Source organism: Somniosus microcephalus, chromosome 1, assembly GCF_052327205.1.
Source record: "Somniosus microcephalus isolate GS21.2 chromosome 1, FLI_Smic_1.0, whole genome shotgun sequence".
NCBI lineage: Eukaryota > Metazoa > Chordata > Chondrichthyes > Squaliformes > Somniosidae > Somniosus > Somniosus microcephalus.
The window spans coordinates 143,252,099-143,277,631 of record NC_140987.1 but is presented as its reverse complement, the minus strand read 5'-3'; the positions used below and the strand labels follow the sequence as shown (position 1 = coordinate 143,277,631).

General features: G+C 47.6%; 1 protein-coding gene across 1 annotated transcript in view; it reads left to right on the top strand.

The window, feature by feature from the left end:
* tmc1 (transmembrane channel-like 1) overlaps positions 1 to 25,533 on the top strand; it is a 198,277-nt gene that overhangs the window by 107,885 nt on the left and 64,859 nt on the right. The window contains exons 7-9 of the mRNA XM_085964613.1: positions 1,920 to 2,026; positions 15,425 to 15,523; positions 15,704 to 15,846. Of these exons, the coding sequence (XP_085820739.1) occupies positions 1,920 to 2,026; positions 15,425 to 15,523; positions 15,704 to 15,846 (349 nt within the window). The remainder of the gene's footprint in view (positions 1 to 1,919; positions 2,027 to 15,424; positions 15,524 to 15,703; positions 15,847 to 25,533) is intronic.

The following is a 25,533-nucleotide window of genomic DNA, read 5'->3' as shown; positions in this document are numbered from 1 at the left end:
AGGAAAGGGCACACCAACGACAGGCACTAAGGGATTGCACAAGGGTGATTAGGTGATATTGTACTGTTAATTGAATAGTTATAAATTTATTAATGTTGTTTGGAATGCTTGTTTTGTGGTGGCTCTCATTTCAGCTTTGTGCCCAGGAGGACGCTGTGATGTTCCGTGACAGAGGGATGGTATGATGGGGATGTGGTGAGCAACAGGGATCTGGGGTTACATTCACTGGAATCGGAGTCTGATGAGGTACTCACAAACAGCCCATCCAGGAGGGGGATTTGCTGCCTGCCTCCTCCCTTCCTCCTCGTCCTCCTCCTCTTCCTCTCCCTCTTGTGCCTCTTTCTCTTCCTCCTCCTTCTCCTCTCCCTCGTCCTCTTTGAGGTGGTTCTGCAATCTCTGCTGGCAAGGGCTGTGCCAAGTTGTGAAGCATGCAGCAGACCACCACAAAATGGAACACCCGCTCTGGCGAGTACTGAAGGGTTCCTCCCGAGCGATCAAAGCAGTGGAACCTTTGATTCAGCAGCCTGATGGTCTGCTTGATGATGTTCCTAATAGCAGCATGGCTCTCATTATAGGAGTGCTGGGCATAAGTGGTGGGGTTGCGGAGGGGAGTCATCAGCCAGGTGCAGAGTGGATGGCCCTCGTCTCCTGAGCAGTCACCCTCGGGTTTGACGTGGTTGCTGGAAGATTGCTGGCACACCGGACTGACACAGGATAAAGGCATCATGACTGCTACCAGGATAGTGAGCATTGATCATCAGGATATGCTGTGCGTGGTCGCACAACAACTGCACATTAAGTGAGTAGTGGCGTTTGCGGTTACGGAAGATCTCAGGATTGGTATAGGGCGTCCACAAAGCCACGTGGTTGCAGTTGATGGTCCCCTGCACCACAGGGAAGCCCGCTATCCTGGCAAAGCCACATGTGCGCTCCTCCTGCTTCTCTCTATTCAGAGAGAAGACAATGTAGACCCTTCTCCTGGTGTAAAGAGCCTCTGTGACCTCCCAGATGCAGAGGTGGAAGTTGAATTGTGAGATATTAGCTATGTCTCCTGCTGCAGACTGGAAGGATCCACTGGCAAAGAAATTGAGGGCCATGGTCGTCCTGCTCTGAGGCTGCAGGTCTGGTTGCAGAGTTCTGTGGCCTACTCCTTGGTGAAGCTGCACCTCCTAATACACTGCTCCTCGCTTAAATGGAGATAAGAGAAAGGCTCTTGGAAGACCCGAGGCGGTAAGGCCTCTTGTTGAGAGCCCTCCTGGTCCTCCTCCTCTCCCTCTGCGTGCATCTTCTCATCTTCGCTGCCTCTGCTCCCTCTCCTGAAGATACTCAAGTGTGAGGGAGACTGCAAGTACAGCCCCCATGACTGTGAGCAAAAGCCTTTAAATAATTCTTCACTTGCACCAAAACTCCCTGCCACCATAGGAACTTGAAGAAAGTTTAGAAAGCTGCAAGAGTTGCAGAAAGTTACACAGAGCCAGTAAAACTGAGAAAGCATGTCAGCTGCAAGTTGTTGCTGATGATCTCTTCAAATAACCCTGCTGGAGGCTCCTTCCTGCTTGTGAACATTTAGTCAGCTGGTCGTAATTAACTCAGGCCGGTAAGTGGAGTGGCGAACACGAAAATCCAGTTCGGGTGTCAGGTGAGCGTTTCACATTCACTGATGCCATGACCGGCATAATCTACATATCCCCAGCGAGCACGGACATCAGCAGGACTGCTGCTGTGGGACACGCCAGCAGCGGGCGGAAGTGAGGCAGTCGCCACTTTTTTTTCCAAAATGGGCCTTAATGGCCAGCGCTAACACCTCCAATTTTGAGGCCTACATGTTTTTGTCATTTCCATATTTCCTCTAACAGGTATCCTGGAATAATTTATTGTTTGTAGCTTGCAATAACAATGTTTTTTTTTTGCTTTACCAGGTCACTTTGGTTCTTCAGTTGCTTCATATTTCATATTCTTGAGATGGATGTATGGGATCAATATGGTTCTGTTTGGATTAACCTTTGGTTTGGTCATGATCCCTGAGGTAAACTTTTGAAAAAAAACACACAATTGTTTATTTTTTCAATTAAAACTTTACTGAGTATCTTTAAGTAAAATGACTGGGTTTTCACAAGATAATTAACCGTTTTTGTGATGTAGGTATTTGATCAAAGGAGCAAGAGTTGCTTATTTATTACCAGAGATGTTCTAGAACAATATCATTTTTTGGTTAATAATAACAGTGAAAATTGGTTATAGAAACTTGTTTAGAAGTCTTGTTTAATTCTTAGGCTGCCAGGGAAATTCCATGCTCCCGGAGCTGGCCAATTTTTAAGACTTCAACTCTTCAACTCATACTGCTGTCCCCTGGAGAGTCAAACAGGGCAATCTTCCTTGCACTTGTCTCATGTAGTAGTACCTTCACTTTACAAACCATCAAATGGGGGATCAGGTACTCCATCACTCCAAGATATGCCTATGTATTTGGTTTCCTGCTGTCATATTAATTTTTTCATCCATTGTTTTTATGTCAGCCACTTATTTTGATCAATAAAGCCTTTAGAAAGGCTGAAAAAATGTAAAACCCTTTGCAACCTTCAGGAAAAGCACATGCTGACACTTAGCTTTAAGTAGCCGCACCCGTTTAATTGTGGTGCACGTACGCTTAAGGACAGATGATGCATTGGATCGGCTGACGTCCCCTTTGGTAGGCTCCCAGCGCTAGGCCCATTGGAGGCTGGGAGATCACCTTGAATTCGAAATGAAGGGATGATCCTGAAGGATCTTGCAGGTTTAGCCTTGTGCAATTTGGATGAATGCAAAGATTACTGCACTCTGGTCCCATCGCTTCAGCACTGGGACCAGAAGATGAAATTTTCCAATCATACCTCATTTACAAATGTAAATTACATGTCTTACAAATCAGACTTTGATCTCAAATATCATAAATTAGATGTACACAGATAAAGTACCACAATATTATTGTGTTTAATCTTGTTTTTCCTTTTGTTGTAACATGGTAGCAGTTTAGCTAGTGGAGTGGGGCTGTGTTAGATCAAGAATGATTTGACAGATGGGTTGTAAGATTTGCAAAATTTCTGCATTTCCCCGAAGGCTGTTATTAATAAACGGGATCCTGCGTGGACTTCTTAAATCAAAATGGTACCCAAGATGGCGTCCGTGCCTCGTGGCAGAAAGCCTGTGAGATTTTAAAATGGACTCTGCAAAGCAGACAGCTTGTGGATCGAAACCAAAGCTGCAGTGTCTGTGAAGAGAGACGTTGTATTTTGAAACCAGACAGGACTCTGAATTATGCATTAGGCCGAATTGGAGACAAATCTAAATTCAGTTTAGGCCTATAGTTAAGGCCATCAAGCAGTATACATATATTATCAGAAACAGATTAACAGAGCCATCGAGGCTGGACAGGCCCACCAAGGAACTTTTCATGACAATACAAGTCAATTATCGGGCTGGTAGATGCGATTACCGGCCATCTAAAAACTGTTAGTATGGATTAGAGTCATAGGCCTAGAAATTTAGTAAGGCGCTGCCAGCTTTGCGGCCAGTTACCGCCCAAAGAGGGCTTCTGCACCAATAGAGGAGTTTGCGCTGATATTCAGTGCAGCGGTAATGGCGGCGGTAGCCGTTAGCGCTGCGCCGGCACCGATGACGTCATCGGTGTGCGCAGTGCCCTGCTACCGCCCCGCTACCGGCCCGACCCCCATATTGAGTTGCGGCCGCCTCTTCCGCAGCGGCCGCAAACAGCGATCAGAAAACGGGGCCGTACTGTAGCCTTAGTGGGGCGCTTTAAGGTGGAGGTGCGGCCGGCCGCTTTTTCGGCGGCCGCCTGCCCGCACCTCCTTCCCCGGCCTCCTCCACCACCCCCCCCCGCGGCATTGCCAGCTGCTTTCCGTGAACCCGGCACTTCTCCGTGGTGCCGGGCTCATTTGCCAGCACGATCCAGCGGCGATCTCCCCGTTGCAGGCACCTCCCCCTTAAGAGAAGGAGGAGGCCTGCAGTACCGCAGCCTGCCGCTCCGCAGCGGGTGGCACAGCGGCGCCTAGAGCGCTGAAATTCAGTTTCAGCGCCCCAAGCAGGGGCGGGCACACCCTGGAATAGCGCCCGGTTCCGACTTGGGGCGCAAAAACTGAATATCTGACGGTCGCAACTGGCTCCGCGCTCAGCGCTAACTTTTGGGCGCACGCCAGCTGGCGGGCCCAAAGTGAATTTCTAGGCCATAGAGTCATAGAGTTTTACAGCACAGAAAGAGGCCCTTCGGCCCATCGTGTCTGCGCCATCCATAAATCCCTGTCCAGTCTAATCCCATTTTCCAGCATTTGGTCCATAGCCTTGTATGCAACGGCATTTCAAGTGCTCATCCAAATGCTTCTTGAATGTTGTGAGGGTTCCTGCCTCTACCACCCTTTCAGGCAGTGAGTTCCAGATTCCAACCACCCTCTGGGTGAAAAAGTTCCTCCTCAAATCCCTTCTAAATCTCCTGCCCCTTACCCTGAATCTATGCCCCCTTGTTATTGACCCCCCTACTAAGGGGAAAAGTTCCTCTTTATCTACTCTATCTATGCCCCTCATCATTTTGTACACCTCAACCAGGTCCCCCCTCAGCCTTCTTTGCTCCAAGGAAAATAACCCCAGCCTGTTTAGCCTTTCTTCATAGCTGAGGCGCTCCATCCCAGGTAACATCCTGGTGAATCTTCTCTGCACCCTCTCCAAAGCAATCACATCCTTCCTATAGTGAGGTGACCAGAACTGCACACAGTACTCCAGCTGTGGCCTCACCAGTGTTTTGTACAGCTCCATCATAACCTCCCTGCTCTTATATTCTATGCCTCGGCTAATGAAGGCAAGTATCCCATATGCCTTTTTAACCACCTTATCTACCTGTTCCGCTGCCTTCAGGGATCTATGTACATGTACACCAAGGTCCCTCTGACCCTCTGTACTTCCTAGGGTCCTACCACTCATTGTGTATTCCCTTGCCTTATTTGTCCGTCCAAAATGCATCACCTCGCACTTTTCAGGGTTAAATTCCATTTGCCACTTTTCCGCCCATCTGACCAACCCGTTTATATCGTCCTGTAGCCTGAGGCTTTCCTCCTCGCAATTTACCACCCCACCAATTTCCGTGTCATCTGCGAACTTACTGATCATACCTTTTACATTCTCATCCAAATCATTTATGTAGATCACAAACAGCAAGGGACCCAGCACCGATCCCTGAGGTACCCCACTGGACACAGGCTTCCAGTCACAAAAGCAAACTTCGACCATCACCCTCTGCCTCCTGCCACTCAGCCAGTTTAAGATCCAACGCGCCAAGGCACCCTGGATCCCATGGGCTCTTACCTTCTTGACCAGTCTCCTATGCGGGACTTTGTCAAAAGCTTTACTGAAGTCCATGTAAACCACATCCACAGCATTTCCCTCATCCACACACCTAGTCACCCCCTCGAAAAATTCAATCAGATTGGTCAGACATGATTTATTCTTGACAAAGCCATGCTGACTATCCCCTTTTAATCCTTGCCTCTCCAAGTGGTGACTAATTTTGTCCCTCAGAATTTTTTCCAATAATTTCCCTACCACAGATGTTAGGCTCACTGGCCTGTAATTCCCTGGTTTATCCCTGCTACCCTTCTTGAATAATGGTACTACGTTAGCTGTTCTCCAGTCCTCTGGTACATCCCCTGTGGCCAGAGAGGTTCTGAAAATTTGTGTCAGAGCCCCTGCAATCTCCTCCTTTGCCTCACACAACAGCCTGGGATACATCTCGTCCGGGCCTGGGGATTTATCCACTTTTTGGCCTGCTAAAACCGCTAGTACCTCCTCCCTCTCGATGCTAATATGTTCAAGTATGTCACAGTCCCCTTGCCCGATTTCTATGTCTGCATCGTCTTTCTCCATAGTGAACACAGATGCAAAAAATTCATTTCAAACCCCGCCTACATCATCTGGCTCTACACACCGATTGCCACTTTGGTCCCTAATCGGCCCTACCCTTTCCCTGGTTATCCTCTTGCCCTTAATATACTTATAAAACATCTTAGGATTTTCCTTTATTTTGCTCGCCAGTGTTATTTCATGGCCCCTCCTCGCCCTCCTAATTTCCTTTTTAAGTATGCCCCTGCACCTTTTATACTCCTCTAGGGCTTCCTCCGTCTTTTGTCTTTTGTAACTGCCAAACGCCCCCCTTTTTTTCCTAATGCATTTTTGTATATCCCTTGTCATCCAAGGTTCCCTTTGCTTGTTGGTCCCACCCTTGACCTTTACAGGAACATGTTGGCGTTGTACTCTCTCTATTTCCCTTCTGAAAGTCTCCCACTGTTTTGATGTGGATTTTCCTATAAGTAGCTGCTCCCAGTCCACTTTGGCCAGATCCTGCCTTATTATATTAAAATCGGCCTTCCCCCAATTTAGAACCCTTATTTCCGGGCCGCCTTTGTCTTTTTCCATGACCACCTTAAATCTCACCGAATTATGGCCACTGTCGCCAAAATGCTCTCCTACTGACACTTCCACCACTTGCCCGGCTACATTCCCTAGAATTAGGTCCAGTACCGCCCCCTCTCTTGTAGGACTTTCTACATGTTGGCTCAAAAAGCTCTCCTGGATGCACTTTAAGAATTCTGCACCCTCTAAGCCTTTCACACTCTGACTATCCCAATTAATATTGGGGAAGTTGAAATCCCCCACTATTATTACCCTATTATTTTCGCACTTCTCTGAGATTTGCCTACATATCTGTTCCTCTATCTCCCCCTGACTGTTTGGGGGCCTATAGTACACTCCCAGCAAAGTGCTTGCCCGCTTTTTGTTTTTAAGTTCTACCCATATGGCCTCATTAGAGGAACCCGCTAATATATCGTCCCTCCTTACAGCAGTAATTGACTCCTTAATTAATATTGCAACACCCCCTCCCCTTTTACACCCCCCTCTGTCTCGCCTGAAGATTCTATACCCCAGAATATTGAGCTGCCAGTCCTGACCCTCCCTCAACCATGTCTCCGTGATAGCAACAATATCGTACTCTCATGTGTTCAACAACAACTTCAGTTCATCCACCTTATTTGCAAGACTCCTTGCATTAAAATAAATGCCTTCCAGCCCTGCCATATTCCCTTTTGCCTTCACATATTTGCTCTGCCTTCCCAGCTGACTTGTTTTTTCCTCCGTATTTGGCTGTAAATCACCCCCTACTATAGCTCCACTCTGTATCCCATCCCCCTGCCAAGTTAGTTTAACCCCCCCCCAGCAGTGCTAGCAAACCTCCCCGCAAGGATATTGGTTCCCCTCTGGTTCAGGTGTAAACCGTCCGACTTGTACAAGTCCCACCTTTCCCAGAAGCAGCTTTACCATTATTTAAAATAGCCTGCCAAGATTAAGACAAAGAACTAACCTGATTTGGCGCGCAGATAAGGGTTTTGAAAAAGGTATAATTGAAGGCCCCCGGGTAGCAATCGCTCTCTCTGTGTGCTGGTGCTGCTGCTCTCTCTGCTCTTCGGCCCCTTGCCCTCGTGGCTGCTGCTCTTTCCCTGTCCCGCGCTTACCCCCTGGCCTTTGCCCGTGCCCTTTTCCCACTCCAACTGGAATCGCCCTGGCACTGGGTCGGGCGGACACGGACAATTCAGGCCAGGCAAGGCGGGACGCGACGAGGGGAGGAGGGAAGACCACTGGAGGGAAGGCCACCTGAGGAAGACCGGCTGAAGAAGACGAACTGAGGAGACGAACTGAGGGGAGGCTTTGATTTATCGGGCCTTCAGCCTCGGCCGACCTTCGAATATCTGTACACCAACTCAAACTGGCGACTGGCGACGAAGAATCATCCCTGCAAGGTAAAGTACCCAAAGAGAGACTTTAACTTTGGGGTACTCAAACCTGGACAATGCCCTTGCAGCGCCCGGAGACCACATGATGACGGCAGGCCCCAGAGAGCACCAAGAGCGAACCCCGAATCCAACCATTGTTTTGAGTCTAACAAACCTTTTGATTGGTGAGCATGAAGTTCTGACCCCTCATAGCTTAACCTAGTTAGGTATAGGGGGTGGGATAAAGATAAGGGGATTGTTAAGATAGTTGTTTTCCCTCGATGTGCCATGTGTTCCCCATTCCCTGTATAAGTATATAGTTATTATATTATTCATTACATAAATTTAAAACAGAAATAGACAGTTTCCTAGAAGTAAAGGGAATTAAGGGTTACGGGGAGCGGGCAGGAATTTGGACATGAGTCTAGGTTCGGATCGGTCATGGCCCTGTGGGTAGCGGAGCGGGCCCAGGGGCCGTGTAGCCTGATCCTGCTCCTATTTCGTGTGTCTAATTCTGTTAGATTCAGGAGATGGTTCGGTGATAGTGGATTGGCGGTTAGGATCAGATCAGCCATGATCTTATTGAATGGCGGAGCAGGCTCGAGGGGCCGATTGGTCTACTCCTGCTCCTATTTTTTATGTTCTTATGTTCTTATTCTTTGTGTTTATTTTTGCCTGTAGAAGTGTACAATTGTAATTTTTCCATAAGATTGTATCAAGTTTTCCTCTTCAATAAAATCTTGTTTTTTTTTACATCCAACCACCTGTCTACTCGAGTCTTCTCTGTACCGCTGCCTTGTACCTAAGTCCGGTGTCTAGAACCCAGGGGTGTGGGAGCGATTCGAACCGCTCACAAAACAGTCAGGGGCATAACTGACTGGGCGTACGCGCCAAACACCACCACACGCCACCCCCTACAGGGTCTAGATTTTTCTAGACATAATCACCAATGGAAGTGTGGCAGGAAGGGAGTTCTACCCATCTGACAGACTTGGTGCTAAGCCTGGTGAATTTCCTAGGTTCAGCTTAAGTTAAATATCTTGGGTAGGCTCCTCGCAGTATTCCCACCATGTGATTGGAAGCTCACCACTAGGTGTGGGGACGGGAAATGGTTGTTGCTGCAGGATTACTATGTCTGCAGCAGCTTAGCGGGCTGGGCAGTATCCCCAACTGTGACCATATTCTTTCTTCCACTGTTGAAGGAAAATTCAAGCAATAAGGCTCTGTAGATCAATCATTCCTCACTCCATTAAACGCACCTTTCCCAATGTGGGGTCTGTCAGCGCTGAGCAAACCCAACAGGCTGCGGCGGGCAACCCAATTAAACTAATTATAATGTACTTACCAGACCCTTAACAGGCTTTTTTTACCTTACTTTTTAACTTTAACTTCATGGCCACAGGAACCACGCTGTTCGTTGACCACATCTGTCAACCTGAGGTGGGAGTTGCACCAGCTGATTAATTGGCAGCTTCAAATGTACAGTAAAAGCTCCCACCTGAGTGATCACTTTCCTCAGCCATAAGCTGTTCCTCACTCCAATTATAGAAAAGATTCACCATGCTGCACGTCTTTCCACATGTCTCCATCCAATCTCACCTCATTACCTCTTTCACCATTGACAGATCGCTTCTGTCATCTGTACTTCACCTGCCATCTATTCCATTAGCATGGGTGCCATTTGTACTGTCTCACTTTGGTCCTCAGAACCGGACCACGATCAACCCCAACACCAGCAGCACCAACAACAACACCAACCTTCTCCACAATATCCTGATGCTGCACAGGATAGAGGGCATCACATTGCTGCCCGGGAGGCCAGGGATGGCCTCATCATGGCCAGATTTACTTAACTTTATGCTGTACATCCTGGCTGCCACATGATGTGCCAGGTTGACACCACGCCACACCAACACTTTAAAGCATCCCTACATTGCCCAAGCCATTCCTTTCATACTCATCACCATTGCGGGGGGTACTGTTATGTCTCACCATTCACTGCAATTCATTAAGGCACTCCCAAAGGTGCACACGAATCTGTCCAAAACCGGAAAGTATTGAAAATAAAGATTTCAATGTTTGACAGCACTTTAATAGAAACTTTACATAAACATTGGATGAAACACCCAAGTGCCTATCCTTGTGTGTTGTTAGTTGGTATGATTGCACTAGGATGAGGGTGAGTGTGAGGGGTGGCTAGTGAGATGGAGAAGTGATAATGTAGATAGAGAAGGATGGGTGGAGGTGCAAGGTAAATTGGTGTGAGTAATGATGTGCAGGAGTAGGGTAGGGAAGGCAGAGTGATGGGGATGTGATGAGAGGCACAGCAGGATGAGGTTGAGTGTGACTTTGTACTAATGTTTCGTGATCTAATGAGATCATTGAAAGGTTTGCGTCACTGCACGCAGGTCCTCCTGAACACATCCCTGCTTGTGACCTCCTGTGCAATGTGCAACCAGGCTGTTTTGGTTTCTTGGGTAGGTCTCTTCCGCCCATCGGATGGGAAGAGGACCTCCCTGCGTGCTCTGACTCCCTCCATAAGCATACGAAGGTAGTCATGGGAGAACCTGGGTGCAGCCCTCTGCCTCTGTGTAGTCACTGTCAGTGTTTGCAGCACTTCAATGCTGTAGAACACTGACAGCACAAACGTCACAAGAAATGTGACCATGGTCCCTTTAAGGAAACCAGCTGATGACGCGTCATGAATGACGTCAGCAGACCCGCTTCCTCTAATTGGTCCAGGAAACACGCTGGGTAGGGTTAACAAGCCCTATCAACGTAAATTCATTTTGGACAGTGGGATGGAGCCAGCAGTGGGGCCTGACCCGCCACCGACATCGCCCGTCCCGGACCCGCCAAGGTGAACAAAATACCGACCAAAGTTTTTTATTGTGTTTTCTCAAAGTGAGGGTGATGCTGGCAATGCCACATTTATTGCCCATCCCTAGTTGTTTTGAAAAGATGGTGATGGTCTTTTTTTTGAATTGCTGCAGTCCTTGCTGCAGATGATGCTCCCACAATGATGTTAGGTAGGGAATTCCAGGAGATTGACCCAGCGATAACGAACGAATGGCAGTATACCATTATCTAACAAAAATTTTGTCAGGAGCCCCACTGATCCATTTTCCTGACTGCCAGGGACCATTTCTGCCAGTCTTTGGCGGCAGCCTCATTTCCACCTGCCAGCCTCACGTCTTTGCTGTCGGGTTCAGCTGAGAGTTGGGTCTGGACAGTGTTCATGAGGTCCTGGAGTTAAAATGGCTTGGGCCACACGTCGGTGTGTCAGGGCAAGGCCCCATCCTTCATCTCGCTGAACCAATACTCGCCTCTCACCCAGGTTAAAATCAGGGCTTATGTGTTTGCCTTCTGCTGCTTTTAAATTCAGAGGAACTTACAGGGTCTTGCTATCTGCTGCTTTTTTTGGACTCATGGTATTGGGGCTTTCCTCTATTGGAGGTCCTCCCAGGTCAGCTTGAACATTCTTCCTGCTCAGGTATTCTGGACTGGATTACAATACAATACAATACAATACAAATCGCTTTATTGGCATGATAAGGTACATCTTATGTTGCCAAAGCATCAAAATACATTTATGGTTGAACACATAAACGCGGTTCCATTCATACAGTGTATAAACAGGTATATCCCTGAGTTTATAAATATACATTCGCCTTGTTTATATATACTCTTGTCTTAGTTTACTGGTTGTCCCTCTGTTCATGGCAAGCTGTAACATAGTGTGCCGCCAGTGTTACACAGCTTCTCTCCTCCCCCAGTAGGAATGGGAGTTTTTGGTTGTCAGTCAGATTTCTGAATTCAGGGCATATTTGTGAGAATTTTTGGTAGAAATTCTCTCTGATGCCCTGATATTTTCCACAGGCTGTGAGGAAGTGCATCTCTGTCTCAACTACTCCCTGACTGCAGTGAGAGCATATCCTGTCTTCTCTTAGCAGCCTGGTCTGCCTGTGTCTGCCTTTTTCGATCGCTAGGCTATGTTCGCTAAGTCTGTACCTTGTCAAGGTTTTTCTCAGTTTGTTATCCTTTACCATGGTCAGGTAATCAGCTATGTTGTATTGTCTGTTTAGGGCCAAGTAGCAATTGAGTTTGCTTTGGGTTTTTGTTGTTTCTGCCCAATATGACAGATATTTTTCCTTTTGCTTAGCGACGATTGTGTTGGGTCGAATTCTTTGTGTTACCCTGTCACTGTCCTGGGACTGGTTATTGTTAGTATTGTTATTAGTTACTTTATTGAGTCCCAGGACTAGTTGACTGAGGGTATTCTTCTTTATGGTCAGCTCTTGGCATTTCAGGGCGTCGTAGTGATAGCATTGGGGGTTGCTCATTTGTAGGTGATTCCAAAATTTGGTGGCTCTTTTTTGGATAGTGATTATTAATGGGTATTGGCCTAGTTCCGCCCTGCATGCGTTGTTTACTGTTTTCCTTTGAGTCCGGAGGATACTTTTACAGAATTACACCTCTAGACTCTGGGGGGGGGGGGGAGAAACTGAGCCGCGCCCCCTTTGGGGCGCTAACTTCGCCGGGGCGCTACTTTTAGTGCCCCAGGAATATTAGCATCCCCACGGCCAAAATTGAGTGGTAGTGCCCCAAGAGGGAAGCAGGGCACTACTGGAAGCACCCCGCCTCCCTCTTGGAGCGCTGCGAGGTATTGCAGGCCGTTCTCCCCTTCTTAAAGGAGAGGGGCCTTGCGCAGCGCGACCTGGGGATCAGAGTGCTGGCAAAAGATCCTGGCACTCAAGAGAAGTTTTCTTCTTAGGCAGTCCCTCGGAACCGAGGATGACTTGCTTCCACATTAAAAATGAGTTCCCAGGTGACTGATGAGTCCAATGCGGGACCTACAGTCTCTGTCACAGGTGGGGCAGACGGTGGTTGAAGGGGCAGGTGGGTAGGGTGCTTGGGTTGATGTGCGCTCCTTGCGCTGCTTGCGCTTGGCTTCCACTTGCTCCCGGCGAAGAGACTCGAGGTGTTCGGCACCTTCCCGGATGCTTCTCCTCCACTTTGTGCGGTCTTGGGCCAGGGATTCCCAGGTGTCAGTGGGGATGTTGCACTTTTTCAAGGAGGCTTTGAGGGTGTCCTTGAAGCATTTCTTCTGCCCACCTGGGGCTCTCTTGCCATGCTGGAGCTCCGAATAGAGTGCTTGTTTTGGGAGTCTCGTATAGGGCATGCGGACGATGTGACCTGTCCATCGGAGCTGATCGAGCGTGGTCAAAGCTTCAGTGCTGGGGATGTTGGCCTGAGCGAGAACACTGACGTTGGTGCGCCTATCCTGCCAATGGATTTGCAGGATCTTGCGGAGGCAGCGTTGGTGGTACCTCTCCAGTGCTTTGAGGTGCCTGCTGTACATGGTCCATGTCTCTGAGGCATACAGCAGGGCGGGTATCACTGCTGCTCTGTAGACCATGAGCTTAGTGCCGGGTTTGAGGTCCTGGTCTTCAAACACTCTCTTCCTCAGGCGACCGAAGGCGGCACTGGCACACTGATGGCGGTGTTGGACTTCGTCATCGACGTCTGCCCTTGTTGACAGTAGGCTCCCGAGGTATGGAAAGTGGTCCACGTTGTCCAAGGCCTTGTCGTGGATTTTGATAATCGGGGGGCAGTACTGTGTGGCGGGGGCAGGTTTGTAGAGGACCTTTGTCTTACGGATGTTTAGTGTAAGGCCCATGCTCTCATATGCTTCGGTGAAGGTGTTGACGATGGTTTGGAGTTCGACCTCCAAGTGAGCGCAGATGCCAGCTTTGTCTGCATACTGTAATTCGACGACAGAGGATGGGATGACCTTGGATCTGGACTGGAGGTGACGGAGGTTGAACAGTTTGCCGTTTGTTCTGTAAATTAGCTCCACTCCAGCGGGGAGCTTACTGAGGGTGAGATGGAGCATTGCAGCAAGGAAGATCGAGAAGAGCATTGGTGTGATGACACAGCCTTGCTTGACCCCCTCCGTACGTGAATTGGATCTGTGGTGGAACCGTTGGTTAGGATCATGGCTTGTATGTCGTCGTGAAGCAGGTGGAGGATGGTGGCAAATTTTGAGGGCATCCGAATTTGAGAAGGACACTCCATAATCCCTCACGGTTGACAGTGTCAAAGGCCTTTGTGAGATCAAAGAAGGCCATGTACAGCGGTTGGTGCTGTTCCCTGCATTTGACGTGCGGTGAAGATCATGTCCATTGTGCCCCTTAGTGGGCGGAATCCGCATTGCAACTCTGGGAGGAGCCCTTCAGCCACTAGGAGAAGGCGATTGAGGAGGATTCTTGCAATGACTTTCCCTGTGGCAGACAGCAGGGAAACTCCTCTGTAATTACCGCAATCGGACTTGTCACCTTTCCTGAAGATGGTCACAATTACGGCATCTCTGAGATCCCCTGGCATGCTCTCCTCCTTCCGTATAAGAGAATTGAGTTCATGAATTTGTGCCAGTAGTGCTTCTCCACCATGCTTTAGTGCCTCGGCAGGGATTCCATCTGCTCCGGAGGCCTCATTGTTCTTCAGTTGTTGGATGGCCTTTTCAACCTCATGCCAGCCTGAGGTTGTGCTGAGATGGTGACGGGTAGCATGCTGCGGGATGGAGTTGAGGACACTCGCGTCGAAGACAGAGTCTCAGCTAAGGAGATCTTCGAAGTGTTCCTTCCAGCGGGCACTGACTGCTTTGTTTGTACTCAAGAGCAGTGCCGAGCTCATGGAGCGCAGCCGGAACTCCGCAGGGGGGTTGGGTCAGGAGGCCGGGGATGGGAGCGGAGGCAGGTGTTGGCAGGCGGCCAGCAACAAAAATGGCCGCCCGGCACCTCGCCTTTAAATAGTGCTAGCCCGGCCGCAGGTAGGCCCCCAACCCCATCGGACATAGCGTCCGGCGGTATGTCAGGGGGCGCTACCGAAGATCGCGGCCGGGGCGTGAGTGGGGCGCTGCGCATGGTGATGATGTCATCACCAGTGGCACAGCGCCATGGGGCGCTAACGGTTAACACCGCCGCTAGCCTCTCGTGGGAGGTGTTGGCGGTGCCGTGCCCAGGGCGAGAGGCGCAAACCAACTGAATTTTTCCCCCTGGTTGTCTTGAGACTGGAATCTCACAACTCCTAGAGTGAGGTCAGATCTTTTGCTTCATTGCTCTTTTAAGCAAAGGAAAACTAGCCATCATTAAAGACAAGGGGCAGGAATTTCCTCCGGGGCTCTCCTGAATGGCTGCTATAACTTCAGCAGAAGATCAGTGGAAACTCCATTTATGTATCCAGGACTTTTGCCAAACTTCTGCTGATGTTACAGCAGCTAATCAGGACAACACTTGAGGAAATTGCTGGTGCAGGAACCTATTGGTAGTGACACTACTTAGGAAAGGTTCAAATCCAAAATTCGAGCTTGAGCAATATACATCAAGCCTGTAGCTCTTTGGGATTATTAACTTCATCTGTGCCATTTACTATCTTGATTAAGCATTGCTACGTACCAAAGAAGTTTTGATTTTTATCCTTAAAAGACAGACATTCCCATGATAATGTCAAGTATCAATTGTTGAGGTTGGAAAAATAATTATGAATGTTTATATGCAATTGACGTTTCTCACTTTCTAAAGAATAGTTTCAATATTTTCAAATTTTGTCTTTAGGCTCTGATGGGAAAGCCGTATGGTAGCATGCCTCGAAAAACCGTTCCAAAGAGTGAGCAAGATTCAGCCATGAATTTTGCCACATTGTGGGATTTTGGGGTAAGTTTAATTTTTGTTAGAACAACCATTGTGAAAAAGACATGTGCCGGAATACAAGATCATTACTTTTTAAAATTCTAGTTCATAGTAAGATAAATGTAGACTTTAGAACACCTAATTTGCTGACATCGTTTTTTTGTGAAGAATAACTCTTTAAAAAAATCTTTATAATTTTGCCAGGGCTATGCGCAATATTCTGTCCTTTTCTATGGTTACTATAATCACCAGCGGTCAATTGGATGGCTGAAGTTCAGGCTACCCTTGGGCTACTTCCTGGTGGGAGTTGGTACAATAGGATACAGCTTCATGGTGGTAATTAGAACGTAAGTTCCATCTTCCTGGTTAGACATTTGTTATCTCTTTCCTTGTCTAAAGGGTCCAAACCAGCTAGTTCAATATTCCACACAGCAAGTCCAAACCTTTCTGCCCTCATGTTTTTGTAATAATGTTATTGTTTATCTTAAATAAGCATAATTATGTAATTGGATCAAGATGGTATCATAATAAACCATAAACACTATGGAAAATTTTATTGATGATTTTTTTGCGGTGATGTGAACTCAGTTGACAACGAGTGAACATGGTATCATCTGAATATTGGGATAAGTGTAATACCATTTGTATACAGTATTAGGAGTGAGCAGTATTAGACCAAAACCTCAAATCAACCCAACCTATCTAGTTTGATGCAACAAGATTTCATGGAAAAACAGTAGAATTCTATGTTCTGTATTTGATTTAAAAATGAAAACAGCAAACTGACAAAAAAATGATCTGAGCTTTATTTTTCTACTATCAGCTCCAACTGTGATAATAATGATTGTAGTTTGGGATTGGTATTTAATGGACTGGGGTCAGATCAGGTCAAACCAAGCTGACAATTGGAATTGAGGCTGATTCTATCATGCATATCATTTTCTGAGAACTGGGAAATATATATTGAGAAAATCAGTAGCTGTAATAGAGCTAACCCCATTACTAGCAATTCCCATCTTGGTTATGGCAACACAAAGAAATCAGATTGACTCAAATCTCGGCCATGACCCATTGTGCAGTATAACCCAATCAAATCACAGGCGCCAAATTGGTCACTTTGCATGCTCTAAATGATGCCCTCTCAGCAGCTGGCTTCACATTCGCACTGATTTAGCAGCACTTTAGTATAACCCGACAGCAGCATCTTTCAACCTGTCACAGCCACATTAATCCCAATTTCATATATTGCAGCTACCACCATTCTACTAAATCACTGGTACCTGCTTCTTCACATTATTTTTTTAATTAGCTGGAATAAAACCCAAATATACAACAAAAGATCAATATGGATCAGTATGGTGAGAGCATATGGCTCACTAATGCATAGAAATCACATATTTCTAACAGTGAGTCCTGATTACAGCACTGACGCATGCATTTCATAAATTAATCAAGTGGAACATTCGTGCCACTTAGTTGTGGCTGTCACAATATAATGCTTTGAATTTCACTTTGATTTTCAATTCACTGAGTATATGAAAAGAAAAGAAATACATACATTTATTTATTTAAACTGTATCTATTTGCACAGTGTTCATTCAGAAAATCCCGTAGGACTATGAGATAATGCTGATCGTCCAGGGAAAATAAATACTGCTATTTTGAATATAGATCAACATCACCTTGGGGCAATTTTTTCAAGTCAGCCCAGCGATACCAATTTATTGTTAGAACTGTGTAGATCATAATCACCATCATAAAATTCCAACCAAGTCATTCCTGATTTCACTTGTTTTTTCTTATTAAAAATTAATTTTAATATGTTTAAGATATTCAATCTGGCCAAATGGGTTAGTGAAACTATTGCAACGGGATTGAATAGTGGAGTTCAGCAGATGGATCTCCATTCTGGAGTTTTGCATGATGATCTTTTCTGATGTTATGCTTTCTTATTTTCTTTAAAGATTAATGTCCATGAAGTAAATGGCAATTTGGTTAGGTGGCTTGAAAACTCACTTAGCTATAGAAAGCAAAAAGTGATGGTAAATGGAAAAAGCTGGGTTGTGGAGGTGGATGGCAGGGGGTGGGTGCGGGTGGCGGGGTAGTGACAGGTGGTATTCTGTGGGGCTCTATTCTGGGTCATTACATTCAATAAAGACAGGCAGGTCTAATCAGCTTTTGCCTTAACTGCAGTTGTATAAGTTCCTTTAACTGCAACTTTTCACTGACTTTTTACTCAAGTTTTATAACAGATTTTTGGAATGCTCAGAGCTGCAGTAAACAAGGAGAAGGAATGCATCAGCACTAATGTCATGACATTACATCACATTTATCTTGTGTCTTATTTTGCTAAATATTTCCTCAGTGGGTCATCATTGAAAAAAGTCAATGCAAGTCAATGCATCAACACTGTTGAGATGCTTGCCCTAATCATCTTTCTCCCCATTGTCCATGTACTAGACAGATGCAGTCCACCCAAAGTGCGGTGTGTCTGTCCAAGCCTCAAAATGGCTTAATTTGGTTTGCTGGATCATCAGCATGGCCTGGTTGCACCCTTCTGTGCAGGCTCATCCCCTGTCAGGGCCTTGTGCTTGTAACACAGATGTAGCCGCACCTGAGAGGCTTATAGCTGTGGGACTGGCTGCTGGCCTTGGTGCATTCTGGCTGTTGTTGGAAAAAGGCATCTAGAAGACCTCCAGGCCCAAAGATCAATGAAAAGGTTGGAAAACAAAGTAGGACTTACCGTCTCAAGTATCCCTGCCATGTTGCCTAGGCCACTCAGGCTCTGCAATTCGAGTGGGCCCAGTTGCAAAGCCTTTGACAGCTTCTTCAAACACACCTGCATCTGGGCATCCTCCCAGCAAAGATGGAGGAAAGTGAAGCAGAGGACGAGGTAAACCCTCTAATGTCTAATTTTCTGGGATGCCCTTGTCCTGTGCATGTTGTATGTGAAGGGCCAGGTCCTCCTCCTTGCCCAGGAATTTCAAGAATTTTCTCAATGTAAAAGAAGCAGAGACCCAATGAAGCAGGTCTCCACCTCTTTTACTGCTCCACAGCACCTCAGAAAGGAATGATTCCCAGGCACCACAGAGAGGAATATCAGCACCGCCATTTATTCCATTTATTTTAATAGTTTTAGTGAGGTCAAGGATTCATAAGCTGGCATTTAAATATATTCCACTGGAAAACTTTGGTATTTGGTGAACATTAGCTGATAATATAATTGAGTTGACCATTGTTGTATCCGTGTGTTAATGGAGACACTGAAGGCAGGAGTTGGTTTAACAGGTGTTTACTGAACAAAGTCTGGAGGTGAACTAAAAGATACAAGACGCTATACAGGCTTATATACCCGAGTGGTCACTACCGGTATTACAGTACACAGGGGCTCTTAAAGGTACATACACTACAATTCCTCCTCTTTTAGATAATTAGTACATAACATTTTAAGTAATCATTAATTAACATGTTTACAAGAACAATAATCTACACATTTGCTGCAGTTAATCAATTATAAGTCAGTCTCTCTGGAGGCTTCCTGGCTCGGTCCGGATAACGCCTCGGTGGTGTAGTAGTTTTCGGTGGTGTAGTAGGTTCTTTTGGCAAGGTCGATTCGGCTTGAATGCCAGTGTCGGGTTCATCTGGTTCCAGTATCACCGGATCGGAGGTAGATACTATGGGTATCTCTGCTTCATCATTAGGCGTATAGAATTGTGGTGTAGGTTGTCCCTTTTCGGATGACTCTATGATCTGGTCAGCATGGCGCCTTATTATGCTTTCTCCAATTTTTTGTTTCCAGATCGGCATACACGTGCAATGTGTCCCATCTTTCCGCATTGCCTGCACGCTTTGTCCTTGAACCAGCAGTCCCTCTGGTCATGGGTGGATCTGCCGCAGCGATAACCTCTCTCGAAACCCCGTGTCATTTCATGGGTACCGAAGTCCTGTGGCTTTTGCTGTATCTCTGCAGCTCCTCTTGCTGCTGCTTCGTATGATACAGCCACACTGAAAGCCTTGTCCAGTGTCAAATCTTTCTCAGAAAGTAGCCTTTTCTGTGTTCCTTCACTTAGGAGACCGCAGACGAATTTGTCTCGAAGAGAATCTGCCAGTCCTGCCCCGAATTGGCAGTGCTTTGACAGCTTTCTTAATTCGGTGAGGTAATCAGCATTACTTTCATTCTTGTGCTGATTCCTCCTGAAGAATTTGAATCGTTCTGCTATCAGCAGCGGTGTTGGGTTTAAGTGCTCCTGTAGGGTATCAACAATCTCCTTAAAATTCTTGTCCATCGGTTTGGCTGGAGTGATTAAGTTTCGTAACAGCCCGTATGTCCTTGCGCCCATCAGATTTAGAAGTACCGATGCCTTTTTATCATCCTCTATTTCATTCGCTGTGCAATATACCTCCACTCTTTCCACATATGTGGTCCAATCCTCTATATCACTATCGAAAGCAGTAATATTGCCAGTCTTAGGCATCCTGAAAATCAAAAATGGCGCCTCCCGCGCTTTCCTTTCTTCCCTGCGAGAAAAAATAGCGCCTCCCGGACTTTCCCGCCACTGCCGCTGTTGACAACGCTGTTCTCCGCTGTTTTTATTTACACAGATATTTTTAATAGTTGGAGACTCGTTCCCGCCGGACTCTCTGGGACTTTTCCCTCCCTCTGCTTGGTCCGAACGCCGACCTGCCTTGCAGCGCCGGCTGTCTCCCGAGTGCTGCACCCTCCGTCTCTGTTTGCCTCCGCCTTCCGACTTGCCGCTCGGCCCCGCTGCAGAGCCACCCGATCGAGCCCCAGCCCGCCGCCCAGGAAGGTTTAGTGCAGTACCTGCCACCAGCCCGGTTAGCTGGCGAAACCACAGCTCTTTTTTTTTTCTTCGACCCTCGTCTGAGGAATCGATCTCCTTGAGGTGCTACCGAATTGCAGGTAAGTCCGTTTCCAATTCGTCGCCACTGTTGTATCCGTGTGTTAATGGAGACACGGAATGCAGGAGTTGGTTTAACAGGTGTTTACTGAACAAAGTCTGGAGGTGAACTAAAAGATACAAGACGATATACAGGCTTATATACCCGAGTGGTCACTACCGGTATTACAATACACAGGGGCTCTTAAAGGTACATACACTACAACCATGATATTTTTTTCCCTAGTAAAATGACAAAGAACAATTTTACCCTTTTTTTAAAAATAAAAATGTATGTACTTTTTTTAATTGTATACAGTCAGCTTTCTGCTTGGCCCTCTCCTGCATCTTTGCATCCAAGAGGACAGGGAAGGGAGCCTGTTGTTGTTCAGCATATACTCAAAACATTTTCCCTCAACTCAAGGATGATATGAGGTGGTGCTTCAGTCCCATCATGCTATTCCTCCCCTTCTCCCTGGAAAACGTCCAAATTTGTGAAAGATTGAGGAGACGGTGCAGCACCTGTAACACAAATGCATTACCCAATGGATTGCTGAGACAGGTTTATACCCGCTGTCCCCACACCTCAGAGTTGTTAACCTCATCTATGTCACTACAAAGAAGGTAAGTGCATTTCTCACAGGGAAGGGAAAATTTGAGGGAAATTCAACACAACCCACCCTTGTGCTTGTGCATCTGTTGCTGGGCAGCTTCAGAGAAGCATTTCTGTAGGCCTCGGAATAGGTTGACTGACCTGTCTTCTTGATTATGGCTGCATAGCACGTAGAGACCTAACTCCAAAAAAACTGAACAGGCTGGGGTTTTTTTCTCTAGAAAAGAGAAGGCTGAGAGATGACCTGATAGAGGTCTTTAAAATTATGAAGGGGTTTGATAGGGTAGAGAAGATGTTCCCACTTGCGGGTCAATCCAAACTAGGGGATATCAATATAAGATAGTCACTATTAAATCCAATAAAGAATTCAGGAGAAACTTCTTTACTCAAGAGAGTGGAACAAATAACAACAACATTGCAAGACCAGCAAAATCTTTCTCTGTGTAGACATAGTGAACTTTCCAGAGTGATTAAACACACCAAAATACATCCAGAGGACAAGCAGCAGCCTGAAGTCATAAAGCAGCAACTAACCTGGAAGTACTACATGATCCCTTTAAACAGCACTGGTGAGGGGGTCTTCTTGCCGATTAGCATCATGTTGTCCGTGCGAGTTCAGCACATGGCGAGTGAAGTGCTGGGGCACTTGAAAATTGAGAAGTGGTCCTGCCAGAAGTGCAGGACTGTGGCAAAGCCACCAAGAGACTCTTGCAGTAATGTATATAATTGCCTTTAACAGGGGCTTGTTACCTTTAAGTGTTTGCTCTGTATAAACAGCGCGGGTTCGGTAAAATGGCGATCCAGCGCGATGACATCATCACGCAGGTCACGTGACGTTCCCAAGGGCGGGAAATGTGATGACGTCATGACGTCAGAGGGGAGAGGCGTTCCCCCTCAGTCCTCGTGGAACCAGTTGGTGTACAGACCTGTATAGAGTTTCTCCTGCGTTTTTGTTTGTAACTTTTACTAGTGCATTAAACCACGTTTGGATAACTGCTAGTTTCAGTCTCAGTAATTTCGTTAGGAGTTCAAGCACTCCTACATGGTGACCCCGAATCCTCGCGGACGTTCTTCGCGGCAGAAACGGAACGCAGGGCCATGATGGAAGCCAATGCAGTGGCTTTGAAGCTCCCCCAATTTTGGGAACAACAGGCGGCCTCCTGGTTCGTATAAGCGGAGGCGCAGTTCGAGCTCCTCAACGTCGTGCAGGATCAGACCCGTTATCTTTATGTGGTCTCCGCACTCGACAGCTCGACGGTGTCGAGGATCATCAGCCTACTGGAGAACCCCCCGGCCACCGACAAGTATGTCGCCATTAAGGCACGGCTAATGCAGGTATTCGGCCTTACGAAGGCAGAGCTCGCACGCCGCCTACTCACGCTGCCCGGGTAAGGAGATTCCAAACCTTCGGCGTTGATGAGCCAGATGCTCACACTCCTGGGGTCTGAACCACAATGTTTCCTGTTCCGCGATCTGTTCCTCAGTCAACTGCCCGAACAGGTGCAGGCGGCCCTCGCCAGATCGGACGCCGGGGATTGCATAGCGCTCGTCGAAGAGGCGGATAAAATATACGCGGTCCGACAACAATACTGTGCCGTTGCGCGATGCCCCACCCCAAAGGGCCCTGCCTCGACGCCTCCAACAACCGGTTTCTGTTATTACCACGCTCGGTTTGGCATGAAGGCCAGAAGCTGCCGTCCGCCTTGCAGTTTCATGCACAAAACACCGAACAAGCAACTGCGCGTCAAGAACACTGACTCCGGGGCATGCCCCGCGGCCACGATGGCAATCGGCGATTCTGGGAAACTACTTTATTTAACCGACTCCATCTCGGGCCGTCGTTTTTTGTGTAACACAGGGGCGCAGTGCAGCATCCTTCCCGCGTCAGTCCTTGAACTTCGGTCCGGCAGGCGTGGTTCTCCCCTCCAAGCTGCCAATGGGGGTGCGATTCATACTTGCGGGACACGGTGGGCCCAGGCCTGCTTCAGTGGCCAACGCTTTATATGGGACTTCGTCACCGCCAAAATTTCACAGGCACTCCTAGGCGCCGACTTTTTATGCGCCAACGGCCTGTTGGTTGATTTAAAAAATCATCGGCTCGTTCACGCCACCATGTCCGACTGTATTCCCTGTGTGCACGGCACGGTCGCACCGCACTCGGTTTCCTGTGCTCGGCCACCCCCCGACGTTTTCTCCCGCCTACTCGGGGACTTTCCAGAACTGACTAAGCCCACCGTCTCGGCTTCGACCGCCAAACATAGGGTGGAGCACCATATAACGACGACCGGCTCTCCCGTCTACGCCAGGGCACGGCGGCTAGAGCCCAGCAAGCTCGCTGCTGCTAAGGCGGAGTTCGCCGCCATGGAAAAGTTGGGGATTATTCGCCGGTCGAATAGTCCCTGGTCCTCGCCTCTCCACATCGTCCCTAAGCCCGGGGGTGGATGGTGGCCCTGTGGCGACTACCGCCGCCTCAATGATGTCACGACCCCCGACCGGTACCCCATACTGCACATACAGGATTTCTCCGCACATTTGGCGGGGAACTCGATCTTCTCCAAGGTCGACCTCGTCCGTGGGTATCAGGTACCGGTGCATCCCCAGGACGTCCAAAAGACAGCGGTCATCACCCCTTTTGGCCTGTTTGAGTTCCTCTGCATGCCTTTCGGACTTAAAAACGCGGCACAGGCATTCCAACGCCTAATGGATTCGGTGCTGCGGGATCTCAAATTTTTGTTCGTCCATCTGGATGACATACTGATCACCAGCGCCACAAAGGAGGACCATCTCAAGCATCTGCGCATTCTCTTTCATCGCCTTCAGCAGCACGGCCTCATTGTCAACCCGGCCAAATGCCAGTTCGGCCTGCAGCAAATCGACTTCTTAGGCCATCACATCACATCAGAGGGGGCAATGCCGCTTCGGGCTAAGGTGGAGGTGATCGCCGCATTCCCGCGGCCGCAGTCCGTGAAGGCACTCCAGGATGTTGTGTCCGTGTGTTAATAGAGACACTGAAGGCAGGAGTTGGTTTCACAGGTGTTTACTGAACTCAGTCTGGAGATCGACTAAATGATACAACACAATATACAGGCTTATATAGCCCGAGTGGCCATTACCGGCATTACAGTACACAAGGGGCTCTTAAAGGCACATACACTACAATTCCTCCCCTTTTAGCCAACCAGTACATAATATTTTAAGTAATCATTAATTACATGTTACAAGAACAATAATCTACACATTGCTGCAGTTAATCAATTATAAGTCAGTCTCTCTGGAGGCTTCCTGATTCGGTCCGGATAACGCCTCGGTGGTGTAGTAGTTTCTGGTGGTGTAGTAGGTTCTTTTGGCAAGGCTGATTCGGCTTGAATGCCAGTGTCGGGTTCATCGGGTTCCAGTATCACTGGATCGGAGGTAGCTACTATGGGTATCTCTACTTCATCATTAGGCGTATAGAGTTGTGGTGTAGGTTGTCCTTTTTCAGATGACTCTATGATTTGGTCAGCATGGCGCCTTATTATGCTTTCTCCAATGTCCACGGTATACATCAGCGGTCCTAGTCGTGTGCAGATAGTTCCAGGCTGCCATTTCTCGGTACGGTAGTCCCGGGCCAAAACTTGTTGACCTAGCTGGAAGGTTCTAGTTGGCCTTTCATTCATGCCTTGAAATTGCCGGTTCTCTACGTCCCTTCTGATGTTTGGCTTGATCAAATCCAGCCGGCATCTTAGGCTTCTATTGAAGAACATCATGGCGGGAGTTTGGTTTGTAACCATATGTGTTGCATTCCTGTATGCAAACAAGAAGTTATCCACCTTATGCTGAAGTTTCATGTCTTCATTACCCATGGCATTTATGGCCTTCTTGAAGGTCTGGACAAACCTTTCAGCCAATCCATTGGTGGCGGAATGGTATGGGGCGGACGTGTAGTGCTTAACCCCATTGTTTTTAAGAACTTCCTGAATTCTTTGGACACAAATTGCGGTCCATTATCAGAACAGATCTGTTCAGGCAGCCCATTCCTGGCAAATATGGTCCTTAATACTGTGATGGTTTTTCCCGTGGTGGTGGAGGACATCTTTATTACCTCTGGCCACTTGGAGTGTGCATCAACCGCGATTAAGAACATTGAGTCCATAAATGGACCAGCAAAGTCGATGTGTACCCTTTGCCATGGAGATGAGGGCCACTCCCATGGATGTAGAGGGGCTTGTGGTGGAGCGTTTTGGACCTTCTGGCATCCTAGGCAGCTCTTGGTCATTTCTTCGATGTCTCCATCGATACCTGGCCACCATACAAACGCCCTGGCTAGGTTCTTCATTTTCACTCCACCCAGATGCCCCTCTTGAAGCTCCTTTAGAACTTTATCCTGGAGTTTGGGTGGAATCACCACTCTGGATCCACACATCAAGGTTCCTCGGCACACTGACAGCTGTTCTCTTCTTTGCGAGAATGCTGGCAGCAGTGGTTCGCCATGTGCTGGCCATCCCTTCAATGTTAAATCGTAGACTCGTGAGAGAGTCGGGTCA